The sequence below is a fragment of the Pongo pygmaeus genome, chromosome 7, assembly GCF_028885625.2.
Source record: "Pongo pygmaeus isolate AG05252 chromosome 7, NHGRI_mPonPyg2-v2.0_pri, whole genome shotgun sequence".
Classification (NCBI taxonomy): Eukaryota; Metazoa; Chordata; class Mammalia; order Primates; family Hominidae; genus Pongo; species Pongo pygmaeus.
In genome coordinates this window covers 6,452,670-6,466,115 of record NC_072380.2, presented here as the reverse complement: position 1 = coordinate 6,466,115, position 13,446 = coordinate 6,452,670, and the positions used below count along the sequence as shown (strand labels likewise).

Sequence of the window (13,446 nt, the reverse complement as noted above, 5' to 3'; positions counted from 1 at the left end):
GGCTCACAACTGTAATCCCAGCACTTTGGGAGGCAGAGGCGGGCAGACTGCATGAGCTCAGAAGTTGGAGACCAGCCTGGGGAAACATAGCCGGGTGTGGTGGCCTGCGTCTGTAGTCCCAGCTACTCAGGATGCTGAGGTGGGAGGATCACTTGAGCCCAGTAAGTTGAGGCTGCAGTGAGCTGCGATCATGTCACTGCACTCCAGTTTGGGTGACAGAGTGAGATCCTATCTCAAAACAACAACAAAAAACCCCAACTCCTGTAAATCCTCCAGACCAATATTAGATACTTTGTTAAAAGCCAAAATGGATGACAAAAATGAGTGGTTATCGGTGACATCATCAGCTTGTTAATCAGCATAATGGATGTGAGAAATAGTTTCTTGTTGGTTAAATTCATGGATTCAAGAACACTGAATTGGCTTAAATATTGCAGGGGAACCCAATACCCACACATAACAGAGCATAAACATCTAGTATGAGTTGTGGCTGGTATCCCTGGGGGTGGTATCCAAGGCTTAACCCCTAAATGACCCTATCATAAACCACAGGGTCAAAGGATACACGATGGTCTGGTGCTGAGTGCAAGTTTGCAGAAACTTGCCCATAGAATGTTGTCTGCCTCCAGCAAACCTTTCAGATAAGGTATGGACACTGCACTAAAGGACAGAGAACTGGGCCTTCAGCATATTGGTCACTTTTGTGGACCGCTTCCTAACTGCTTGCCAATAAATGTTTAATAAATGTCTTTCTGAGACTTGCCTTCAACAAGATCAGGTAGATAGATGGTAGAAGAGTAGTTAACCATCATCGACCTCCAACATCTGGTGACTATTATCGATGAACAAGACCCTGGTAGTTGGACATGACCAAATTGCTCAGATAAGCTCACAACACATGTGTACAAGGTGCTGACACGTAAAAATCCATCACACACAGCAAAGAAGAAAATCTGTATCAAACCCATGGACAAGTGGGGTATGGGAAGGACTTTTCTGCTTTTGCTAGTGAACACACGGCACCTATCGGACCACTGTGTCTCCTTCATGAAAAGCAACTAGGAGCCAAGCTGTGCACTAGTTCAGGATGACCAATCGGCTTTAACTACTTGGCAATTCAAACTGACTTCCGGTGGTTGAAGAACTGTGATTGGCAGTGCCAAGGGTCAGGTGGGACACATTTCCACAAATAAGCAACAATTCTCTCTTGTGCTGTCAGAGGTTAAAACAAGAAGTAAGATCTCCATTCCCATGCAAACTGGCTGTGGACATATTTCCTGAGCCCAAACTACAGCAGCACTTTTCAGACTGAGTGCAAGAGCAAAGGGAATTTCCTATTTATTTATTTATTTTTTTCAGATGGAGTTTCACTCTCATTGCCCGGGCTGGAGTGCAGTGGCATGATCTTGGCTCACCGCAACCTCTGTCTCCTGGGTTCAAGTGATTCTCCTGCCTCAGCCTCCCAAGTAGCTGAGATTATAGGCATGTGCCACTACGCCTGGCTAATTTTGTAATTTTAGTAGAAATGGGGTTTCACTATGTTGGTCAGGTTGGTCTTGAACTCCTGACCTCAAGTGATCCAACTACCTCGGCCTCCCAAAGTGCTGAGATTACAGGCGTGAGCCATCATGCTTGTTCGGAATTTCCTATTTCAAAACCCATTTAACTGCACAATTGAGGAGCTTCAACCTATTTTTCAATTGCAAGTGATGAATCTGCAATATAAGGACATGCTAAGAAGCAGGCATCGAGAGAAGAATCTAAGAGAATTCCATCAGTGTCTTCTAAGCAATGAAGATGCTCAATGCAAATTATCTAATTATGGACTGACATCAAATCAGCAGTATCTGTCTGTGTGAAAAGGCATTTTCAAAAGTGAAATACGTAAAATCTATCTTATTACAAATCAGCCTTAATAAACATTTGCAATCCATGTTGGTGATGGGAGCACTCAGTCTGAACTCCAATTAAATGAAATGTTATTATTCCTCCCCTCACAAATTATTTTATTTTCTCATTAATAGACCTGTATTACAAAAAAATTGTATTCCAGTGTCGTCAATAAAAATTTTGTGGAAAATGTCTTTTTCTCATTATGTAATCATCTACATGCGTACCTACATACCTCAATTTGGTCTCTTTGCCCACAAAGTGTAATAAACTTACTATCTGATCTGTTACAGAAAAATTGTGCTGACCCTACCTATAGACTCTTATTAAAAAATGAAGATTTACTGGTACCAATATGTAAATATATGACATACTGCTTTGTAAAAAGCAATTTTTAAGGCAATATAATTCTATGTATGCAAAAAATTCTCTTAAAATATCTATTTGCAGTTGTATGCTTGCAGACACACACACACACACACAAGAAATGTGTGGAAGGAAATATTAAACTGCTGGCAGTGACTGCTTCGTGCAGACAAACACTCCAGCCCACAGTCTGTTCTTCAGTGTCCACGGTTACATTTAAAACTTAAATCAGATTTGGTTGCTCCCCTGTTCAAAAGCCCCAATGGCTTCTCATCACACTTCTAAACAAAACAGCTGCCCGCCTTGTCAGAGACTGAAGGTCCCAAAGCTCTGGCTCTTACCCCTCTCCAACCTCCTTCCTCTGGCTCAGGAAGTCCTTGCTGTACTGGCCTCCCTGCTGTTCCTGCAAGCATTTTTCTCCATCAGGACATTTGTTCCTGCTGTTACCTCCAGCTGAAACATGGATTTTGACAGAGTGACAGGCTCCCGCTCCCTCTCCCTCCCCAGGCCTGTGATCGGATGTCACCTTCTCAGGGAAGCCTTCATTGGTCACCTTATCTATCCAATGCACTATTGTTTTTTTTTAATCATTAACTGCTTCCTAGCTGACATTGTTATACACTTATTTACTATTTGCCTTCCTCTATAAGGGTGCACACTGCTTCATTCTCTATGTCCCCACAAACTTGAAGAGCACCTGAGACACAACGGGTGCATGTCTTTCATTAGTTAGGAAGTGAACTAATGAAAAGAGGCAAGTGAGGAGATGGAAATTCTAGTCTTCTTAGCAATCTTTGTTACAATGGGAATGTATCTGTGTACTGTTTATAAAATTAAGAGAATAAAAAAAAGAAAAAAATTAATGATTTTAAAGATTTTAGAAAACAAAATTGTTGGCCGGGTGCGGTGGCTCACGTCTGTTATCCCAACACTTTGGGAGGCCGAGGCGGGTAGATCATGAGGTCGGGAGTTCAAGACCTGCCTGGCCAAGATGTGAAACCCCATCTCTACTAAAAATACAACAAAATTAGCTGGGCATGGTGACGGGTGCCTGTAATCCCAGCTACTCGGGAGGCTGAGGCAGAGAACTGCTTGAACTTGGGAGGTGGACGTTGCAGTGAGCTGAGATTGTGCCACTGCCCTCCAACCTGGGCGTCAGAGTGAGACTACGTCTCCAAAAAAAACAAAACAAAACAAAACAAACAAAAAAAAATTGTTTCTCGCTCAGTTCCCATTCTATTAATGTATTGAAGCTCTTTGTAACTTGTTTTTGAAATCTTTTTTACTCTGTATCTTAGATATTGACAACAGCAACGAGTAAAAGTGAACTGAAAACAGAAATGGAAAAAAGCCCTTTATTTCGACATTAAAGATTTGGAGGTGCAGTTTGCTGTACAGAAGTTTTCATTCCTCCACAATTTCACCAGATATAGAGTGTGCATCCCTGACACTGAAACTGAAGGCTTTATGGTTTCATCTTCTAAGATAGATTCCCAAAGAGAGTTGGTTTACCTGAGTCCCAGGGGGCTGACAGTGGACAGTTTAAAACATTGATGAATCTTTATTACTATAAAAGAAAAGGGTTAGATTTAGGCTAGCCAACATGTAGGTCTTTTTATGTCCTAGAACCCAATGACTTCCCATCTCTCTGTAATGGCATGAAGTAAGGCAGATGACTCTAGAAGATCCTCTTACACTAGGGCACACAGAATGTTTTGTTGCACCCGGGCCCTGCCTGGACACCCCTGCCTGATGGCCTGCACCACTGAGCGAAAAAACCTCTCCATCTCCACCAGGGTGCCATGGGTCAACTAGTGCTGGCCCCTCATCCCCTTCTACTTACCCCCACCCCCGGAGGCTGTCGACGCAGGGGGCAGTGTTCTAGAACACAACACACCTGCTTCCGAGGACTAGCACACTCCCGACAACACGCAGATTTTAGGCCATACCCCACTGTTTGCTACCAGCTTTTTCCCACTTAATTTACATTTGCATGTCATTATTATTCAAAAGCTTAAAAAATACACAAGGTGAAAACTGGAAAGATGGAGAATGTTAACCTTAGAACAGGATATTCTTAACTGCCAAAGAATTTTACACATCTATTGTTTTATATTAACTTTTGAGTCAACATTTTAAAATAAATATTTTGAAAACACATACTAAGGCTAATGGAACATAAAATACAGTTTCTTGTCAAATTTAATATATGTTCAGAAAGCCAAGATATAAACAGCAGGCCAAAAATATACAAAATTATTTTCATTCTTTTTGTGAAACAATTTTGGGGAGTGTATACTCAAGGAAAAGGTATGTAACACGTCTGTGATGATTTCAAACCCTACCATGACTTCTCCACCTTCAAAGAGGCAGTTAAAACATTTGTAGAGCAGAGAAATCATGCAGAGTGAATGTGTTCTTACTCAAATTTTAACCTAATCTTTAGGTAAAGACAGTCAAAATTCAAGATTTCTTCAATTTTGTTTGCTGGAACCTATTTGTACTTATAACTGTGAAGTGCAAAATTTTTTATTGTTGTGACTTTTGCTACAACGATATCGTTTATTATTATAGTTACAATTAAATTATGAATAGGAATAAATCTTTTCAAGTGATGCTTCAAGCAAAATAAGTACAAGTCAAACAAGGCCTGTTACAAATGAGCAAAATGTTTAAATGTTTCTTCATAGTTAACACTGACCAAAGTTTCTTCAAAAATCAATACTGATAACAGATTTCTAAAACTATTTTTTCACACTTTCTCTTTGATACAATCGATGGCTTAAGCTACCTTAATTTCTTTCTTTAAATAGCCTCACTATTAAGAACCTAGGTTTTAAAAAACTCTCTATTGTATGCATCTTTACACACACTGCAGCGCAAGACTCCAATGGAATAAGGAAAAAGACTTCACTCCCCTCAGTTATTCATAATATGGACTACTTATCCTTTTGACCTATAAGAAGGAAAAGTCTTGGAGAAATAGATTCATAACAGACTTGACCAATAAGTCTAGAAGTTCCACAAGACAGCAAGTCATCTATTCCTAAAGAGTTTATCATTGGAATGATCAAATGCACATTCTTTAAGTAAAAAGAGGGGTAAATGGGGAAATAATTTATGAAAAAGTTGTGATAAATTTAAAATATGGATGCACTGTTACATGTTTATTTAGCAAAGGTGACTTGGAAAAGGAGATTCACATACTTCCACTGTATCCTCCGGGTAAGTTTTCCTTTTCTTCTGTAGACGTCTCCATGTTACAGTCACCTATAAAACATGGCTCATGTTCACTCTGGGCTTCGCCTTCAGAGGAGTTTGATATTTTGGAAGTGGTACCTTTGTTCTGTGTGCTTTTCAGACCAACCGCTTCTTTCACTTCTTCAAGGTTTCCTTCCAAAGGAGTTAAATCACCATCATGTCCTTTTGGAAGAACGGGGTCCTCAATGGTGTAAGAAAAGCCATTTCCCTCTGGGCATGCGTCTTCTTTCCCAGCCTGTCTACAACACCTTAGGGCTTCTTCAGGGGCAGAGGATTCCTCAGAAGTCACGCAACTCAAAGTTGCAAGGCCTTCACCATTTCCAGTTTTCTGAGGACTGGAGATGGTTTTTGCTGTGAAACTGATAATGTCAACTGTTCTGGTTTTTTTACCAACGCAGGAAAAATCAGACATTTCAAATATGCTTGTTCTCTCCTTCTTAGAAAGACTTCTGCAGCTGAACTGAGCAGGGCTTGATGGCAGCTGAGATTCGGGAGGAAGATTCTCTGAATTCCTTTCCTTAAGATTATCAGGTGAAAAATAGTCATCATATGAAGACTCCCCACAGCTAAGAGCCTGGAGCGCAGGTCCTGCCACGTGCTGCAGGCTGCCTTCTGACCTGCACAGCTGCAGCCTCGGCATGATAGATCTCCTGATGCTCCTCTTTCTCTTGCATTTTTCCTTCGGAGGTGAATGGGAGCCATGTGATACTCTTTTTCTCTTTACTGAGGAACTCCTGGGTCTTGAATGTATCAAAAGGTGGCCTTTTGTTGAAGATAACGTAGGAGACAAACGATACTTCTCTTCAAACGTCTCCTGAGACATACCTGCAGCCTGCTTTTGGTCAGGGGTGACTATTTTACCTGCAATATTTCTTTGCAAGTTTATTTCTTCCTTTGAAAGATTACTCAGAAATTTCTGAGGACTTGATTTATCGAGGTGAGTGAAAGATGGTGATGAATGAGTATTATTTGCTTTCAATACAAGTGAAGAAATACACATATCACTTTTAATGTCATTAATGGATCCTCCCAACTTCCTTTCCTGATTTCCACATCCTGAGTTTCCACAAAGATCATCAAAAGAGGAGTGTAAGCCACCAGCAAAGGATTCACCTGGAAAACATTAACGGAGAGCTAATTTTTAAAAGTGGTTTAAATTATTCTAAATTCAACTTTCAGTTGACCAATAAAAAAATACTTTTAAAGTACAGCTATTAGTTAAGAAGACTATTAACCACATGTGAGTTCTTCTCATTTCCATTTAAGGGGACATTTTAGGCCAGTATTTTTAACTAGAGAACCTGGGCTTTGATGGGTGTATGGGATAGTGGTGGGGATAGAGAAGAGAGGTAACAAACTTCTAAAAATTTTAGGCAAATTTCCATATGCACGTGCACATTTTCCAGAAAGAGCATCCATAGTTTGTCACTAAATTTTCCAGGAGATCAATAATTCTAAAACCTAAGAACTACTATTGTAAGGTCTAGGGAAAGTTCTAGTCTTGCATGAAACATTCCCTCAATGAACATAGCTCACCTTTACCTTCCCTGTCTTCCAGTGAAGTCCTTGTATCACACTTATATTCAAAAGTGAGCCATTTGGTAGGCCTTAATGTTTCAACTCTTATATAGATTACTCATTTCCTGAGAGTAATGCTAAGCTGCTGCTACCTCCTGAAAATTCTATACTCCTCTGTACCCTCCGGGCCTTGCCCTTTCCTCCACACTTTATTATGGGTAAATACAATTCATCCTTCAAAACCCACCTGGGTTGTCAACATCCCTGGGACCCTCCCACTGCCCTTGCCAGGTCTCCTCGCTCTGCTTGCCCCCTCTGCTACACACCATCATGCATCATACTGCCCCGTGGTTACGTGGGTGTCTGCCCATCACTATGCTATAAGCTACTAGAGGTCTGTTCATTTTGGAATGAATATGAAGAAGTCTCTAGTCCTGCGCTGGCTCCCCCAATAGGGGCTCAGCACTTGCTGGTGGAGGGCCTGTGTTTTGTAGAAATCACTCAATCTGGAGGTAACATAAGTGTTATAACTCTCTGACTGAAATCACTAAAGTTCTGCTTTAAAAAGGAAGAACATAGGTAATCACCAAAGCTTCCCTTCCAACTGTGCCCCAGGAGGGGAGGGAAGCCCAGTAGGCAGGAGGCACCATGTGTGTCTTCAAGGCAGTAGTTGGAAATAAGGTCACTTTTAATTTTAGATGCTGAATGTATCTTATTCAGCATCTAAAATTGTTTTATGTTTTATCACACTTTTCAAAAACCCGATAAGCAATGTGACATGTCACTAAGAGTGTAAACTGTGATGTCAGACTGCCTAAGTTAGAAGCTTGGGTTTGCCATTCACAAACCACATGACCTTGTACAAGCTGTTTGACCTCTGTGTCCTGGTTTTTCACTGGCAAAATGGGATGGTGATGGAACCTACCTCTTAAGGCTAATGGGAGAATAAATGAGATAACAGTGAATAAGACACTTAGAGGAGTGCCTACAACAACAAAAATGAAATCAATGTTAGCTATTATTATCACTTGTTTCCAACTTCTAGGAAATAAATGTAACAAGTATAAAATAAAAAGATGGAGACTGTTTAAGAGAAATGGGTAAATAATTCCAGCACATAGAGGTGAGAGTACAAGGATTAACCCTGCGCTGAAAGGAGGCTTTGGTTGAAACTTCTAGTATCTTGATGCTGTCTTGCGCTTTGTCATTGCTGTGGCTTTCATAATAAATATTCCATAACATCTCAAGCACTTTCGAACATAGTACTTTCAGGGATCACTGCTACTTATTTGGGCCCTACTGGGGGCTAGATGAGAAAAGTGTAAGAAATTTGATACAAAGAAGATATGACCATGAAAAATTATCATCCTAAGTGAAACAAGGGCTCCCACATTAAAAAATATGTGTGTGTAACATGTAACTAATTGCATTAATTCTTACCAATGTTCTTTCTGCTTGTAATTAGACATCCTCTATTTATCTCCTCAATTGATTGACGATCTTTACATACTTCACTGACCCCGTTCAATAACAGGTTCCTTGCGTTAATTATACATTGCGTGAAACAACATTTCCTTAGCTCTGACCTCAGTTCTACGTAGTTTAAACTGCATACAGATTAGTTCACATACGATCACAATAATTTTTTTAAATAAGCAATGGATTCTATAGCAAGAAAGCAAATGCCTAGGGAAAACAACCTATAGGAACCAAAAAGGAAGTTTAACTCATGCCTTAATTTTATTATAATACCTAATTTCAGGGGGAAACTTAGAAGTTCTAACTAATTATTTTACTCATCAGAAGTTGCTACATGAAATTCTAAATCAGAAAATCATATTATTCTCAAAACTTAAATATATCACAGAAAGGAAAATAAAAATTTTACCTGAACACAAAGTATCATGTGAAATGTTCAAAGGTGCTTCACACAGAGAGTTACTTGGATTATCATGAGACTGCTGAATCATTTGGGAAGCTAAAAACAGGACCAAGACACTGCATTAGATAAAATTTCAGTATTTTTTAGCAGATGAAGCCAGCAGAAAGTCCTCCTATTAATCATAGGTGATTCTATTAAATCCTACAGTCACAAAGTTAGAAGGGATCTTAAAGTCAACTTGCCTGAATCTAATCAGAAGCTGAACAGAGTTAAGTGAACGTTTCCAGTCTGTTCTATTCTTCTTGTTTGATAGTCATGGCTTTTTCTTCAAGGATGCTCATCATAGTTACCTCTAAAACTAGAGCACTGCTTCTCAACCAGAGGTGACGTGGGGTCCCAGCACATATTTGGTAATGTCAGGACACATTTTTGGATGTCGCCAGTGAGGGAGAGCAGTGGGTAAGTGGGGAGAGGCAGGGATGCTGCTGAGCTTCCTACCACACACAGGGCAGTGCCCCCAACAAAGAATTACCCAGACCCAAATGTCAGCTGTGCTGGGTTGAGAAATCCTAGAGGTTTCATAGAAAACACTTAGGATGTCAATGACTTAACAAATAAGGTCGTAAGTATTATCTTCAAAGGCTGTTCATACAATAGTCAAGAAAAAAAACAAATGTTTGGATCTCACATCCAAAGATATTTTTTAGAGACTCAAAAGGATACTTTTCTGAGAAAACTTCAGCAAAAAAGAGAATAAACCAAGATAAGGAAGGGAAGCACACATAAAATTTTCAGTTAAGTTTTAAACTGTGCTGGATGCAGTGAAGTAGCAGAATTAACATTGCAAAGTAATAGAAAAAGTAAAGTTTAAGGCAAATTAGTTTATACGCATAATTGCACACTGAAACAATTTGGATGTCCACCTGGGACACAGCTAGTTATTTACCTCAATGTCCATTCTCACTTCTTCTTAACAACAGAACTTTGATTTTATCAGGACAGCAATGCATCCCAGTCAAGACTACATTTCAGTCTTGCTTGCAAAAGGGGTGGCCATATGACCACATTCCAGCCAATGGAATTAGACAGGAATATTGGATAGATGTCTGGTAAGGCTGTCAAAAGGAGATGGCTCAGCTGGGAGGCACACACATTTTGGAAGAAAAGCCAGGCAGGCACAACAGAAAGATGGGAACCTAGTTTCTTAAAGACACCATGGAATGGCATCCCAGCCCTGACTGCCTACTTCTAAACTAGGCAAGACGGAGAAAGGCAATTCTATCGATTTTAAGTCACTGGTTTTTGTCTTTGTTATATGCAGCCGAAACTAACTTTAACTGATATAGATGGACAAAGGACATAAAATTAAGACAGGTAATAGTTGATCACATTAAAAGCTGCATTCAGTAAGTCATAGTCAGTAATATGAAAACGCACTTAAACTTGCTTCTAATCAAAAGTAACTTAAAGAACAGATCCAGTTTTTCAAGCTTCCAATTGAAAAAGGCTACAGGCTAATGCCATTCAGTTTTCCAAGCATGAAGAAAGGGGCATTCTTGTAAACAACTGGAGACAATAAAATGGCCCAAATTTTTTGAAGGATAATTCGACTATATCTATCAATAAGCCAGAGGTCGTGGCACACACCTATATTCCTAGCTACTTGAGAGGGTGAGGCAGAAGTACTTGAGCCCAGCAGTGCAAGTCCTGCCTGGGCAACACAGTGAGATTCTATATCTTTAAAAAATCAAATTCTGCATGTATGAATTAGTATTATTGAAATACATGAAGGACTCAGAAATATAAGGATTCACGTAGGCACATGCAGGGGTTATAACAGTAAAAAGTCGCGGTGGAAAGCTGGAAAGACTTACATCTAGAGAAAGGAAAATGGCCCAATAGAAAAACAAGAACCCCCAAACTATATGGTTAAAAAAAGAATAAAAACTGCAATACAATTTCTAATAAACTGGGAAAAAATACCCACCAATAGATTTTCAATATCAAAGCTGTAGACTACTTCGAGCATCTTAAAAAAAAATAGGTCTACAACAACTAAGCTGCAAAAAAACCCTCCAGGATACTCTTTTTTTTTTTTTTTTTTTTTTTCTTTTATTATTATTATTATTATCATTATTATACTTTAGGTTTTATGGTACATGTGCGCAATGTGCAGGTAAGTTACATATGTATACATGTGCCATGCTGGTGCGCTGCACCCACCAACTAAGTAAATAAACAAAGCGGATAATAATACATATGTCATTATCTAATTTAGGTAAAACAGAAATTACACCTCCACACAGAAACCAAACCCGTATACACAGGTTTGGTATTCATGTATACACAGATATCTGATATACTGAAACAGATCTGGAAAAACACATCAACTTAAAATACAGGTTATCCCCAGGTAGAAGAGTAGAATTAGGTGGGTATCAAGATGAACTTTTACTATTAGCTACTTTGATAAATGTTTTATTAAAATGTGAATTACACTTCAGTAATTAAAAATTTTAAAGATAAAAGAAACAATGAAAAACAAACTGATTCATTAGATACATTAAAGCAAATTCCTTCACAAGACATGATTCACAGCCAGGCACGGTGACTCACGCCTGTAAGCCCAGCCGTTTGGGAGGCCGAGGCGGGTGGATCACCTGAGGTTAAGAGCTTAAGACCAGCCTGGCCAACATGGCGAAACCCCGTCTCTACTAAAAATACAAAAAAACAAAAAAAAATTAGCCAGGAGTGGTGACAGGCACCTGTAAGCCCAGCTACTTGGGAGGCTGAGGCAGTAGAATCACTTGAACTCGGGAGGCTGCAGTGAGCCCAGATAGCGCCACTGCACTCCAGCCTGGGTGACAAATGCAAAACTCCATCTCAGAAAACAAACAAACAAACAAAAAACACATGATTCATTTTTTTTAAAAAAAAAGAAAGAAAAAATTCCAAAGATATAGAAATTACAAAGGAGCTACAACAAATAGGATTTTAAACTTGAAGAATACTATACACCCAACATATGCTTCAAAAATCTTAATGATGCATAAGATTTTCTGGAAAACAAAGCCAGCCATGAAATAAGTCAAAATGTGTTACTATCAGGAAACATTAAAATATCTAGGCAAAGAAAAAAGAAGCTTTCCACCATAATTTAATTGCCTATTTGCATAATTTTCATCTTACAAACTGTAATTACTTACAGGTGGGGGAAAGATTTTCCCTTTTCTCCTTCATCTCTTGTAATCTCTTCTCCATTGCGCTGTGGTGACTACTATTAATTTCAATTGTGGGACTATATATTAATGAACCATTAGATTCAAATAAGAGAATAGGTACATCACCATCTGAAAATAAACAAAAAATCCACTTTAAGATCAAAAAGTGCCTTCATACTTCACGAATGTGATTCCTTTTAAGGAACAACCCCCCACACCCCGTTTTCCTTCTTCCCCTTCAACATCATTACCTACTCCTGCTAATATTCTACCTCCACCACCTCCACAGGCAGTGACGCTGCTGCTATAGCTGCTGGCTCACATCTGCTGAGCAACTGCCCTCACCAAGCACTGTGCTAAGAACAATATATGCATTAGTGCATCCAACCTCAAACCCAAACCCAAATCAGTATCCCCACTTGAAGACAAAGACTGAGACACAGAAGTTATTGGTTTGTTTCTTGTCCCAGGTTTCAGAAACTGCCCCCATTAACCATCGCTCCTACCCTCCACATACATGCACAGAGCCAGACATGAACCTGACTACATGAAGCGGGATCAGCATGGTCCCGGAACCATGCAGTTATGAGCTCGTTCTGTGTGGGCGCAGAGTTGTGTTTTTTCTGGAATGCTACCTTGCATATACTCAAAGAGCCCTTCAGAACTTTCATACTCACCCCCACCAAAAAGTACCAACAATCATTTAATGTATTCTCCTTTGCAACTCTTAAGCCTCAATAACCCTTACTGTAGTTCTGACAAGATACAAATGTACATTAGTTGCATCATTAATACTTTACATGTATAGCTTTTAATTACGATACGTATTTGGTCTAAGAAGAAAATTTTGTATCTATCATTACCATGTTGTCAAAGTATTTTCAAATACACTGTCACTGACATAGGAAAGAAGGCCAAAGTGACAAAAGTATAAAGAACTATAGAAGAGTGTGCAATGTTGCTATGAAGCTAGAAAGAAAGTCCAGATCATAAAGGACCTAGTAAATTGGAGAATATGTTAAATACAGGATCTTATCCTGAATATTTTTCCTTGGGATGACACCAGGAGATTTTAAACCAGGGAGGGGATGTCCTTCTGATTTAAGGTTTTCACCATTGTGACTGCAGCACAGAGATGAACTGTAAGGAGAGTGGAGGGTGGGGTAAAGAGTGGCTGCAATGGTGCAGGAGGGATGACCCCGGCATCAGGGGAGAGAGGAGGGAAGGAGAAAACAGAAGAAGTCAAACAACTATTTCAGAAGCAGGGCCATGGTCTTGATGGTGGTTAGTGTCAGGAAGAAGGAGATG

At 39.5% G+C, this 13,446-nt stretch overlaps 1 protein-coding gene across 5 annotated transcripts in view; it reads right to left on the bottom strand.

The window, feature by feature from the left end:
* The window catches only part of MCPH1 (microcephalin 1), a 240,728-nt gene that overhangs the window by 195,347 nt on the left and 31,935 nt on the right, over nt 1–13,446 (bottom strand). For all 5 annotated transcript variants that reach the window (XM_063669328.1, XM_054499957.2, XM_063669330.1 and 2 more), the window contains 3 exons: nt 12,124–12,267; nt 8,924–9,013; nt 5,464–6,630 (listed from right to left, as the gene is read on the bottom strand). In XM_063669328.1, coding sequence (XP_063525398.1) covers nt 5,464–6,630; nt 8,924–9,013; nt 12,124–12,267 — 1,401 coding nt within the window. The remainder of the gene's footprint in view (nt 1–5,463; nt 6,631–8,923; nt 9,014–12,123; nt 12,268–13,446) is intronic.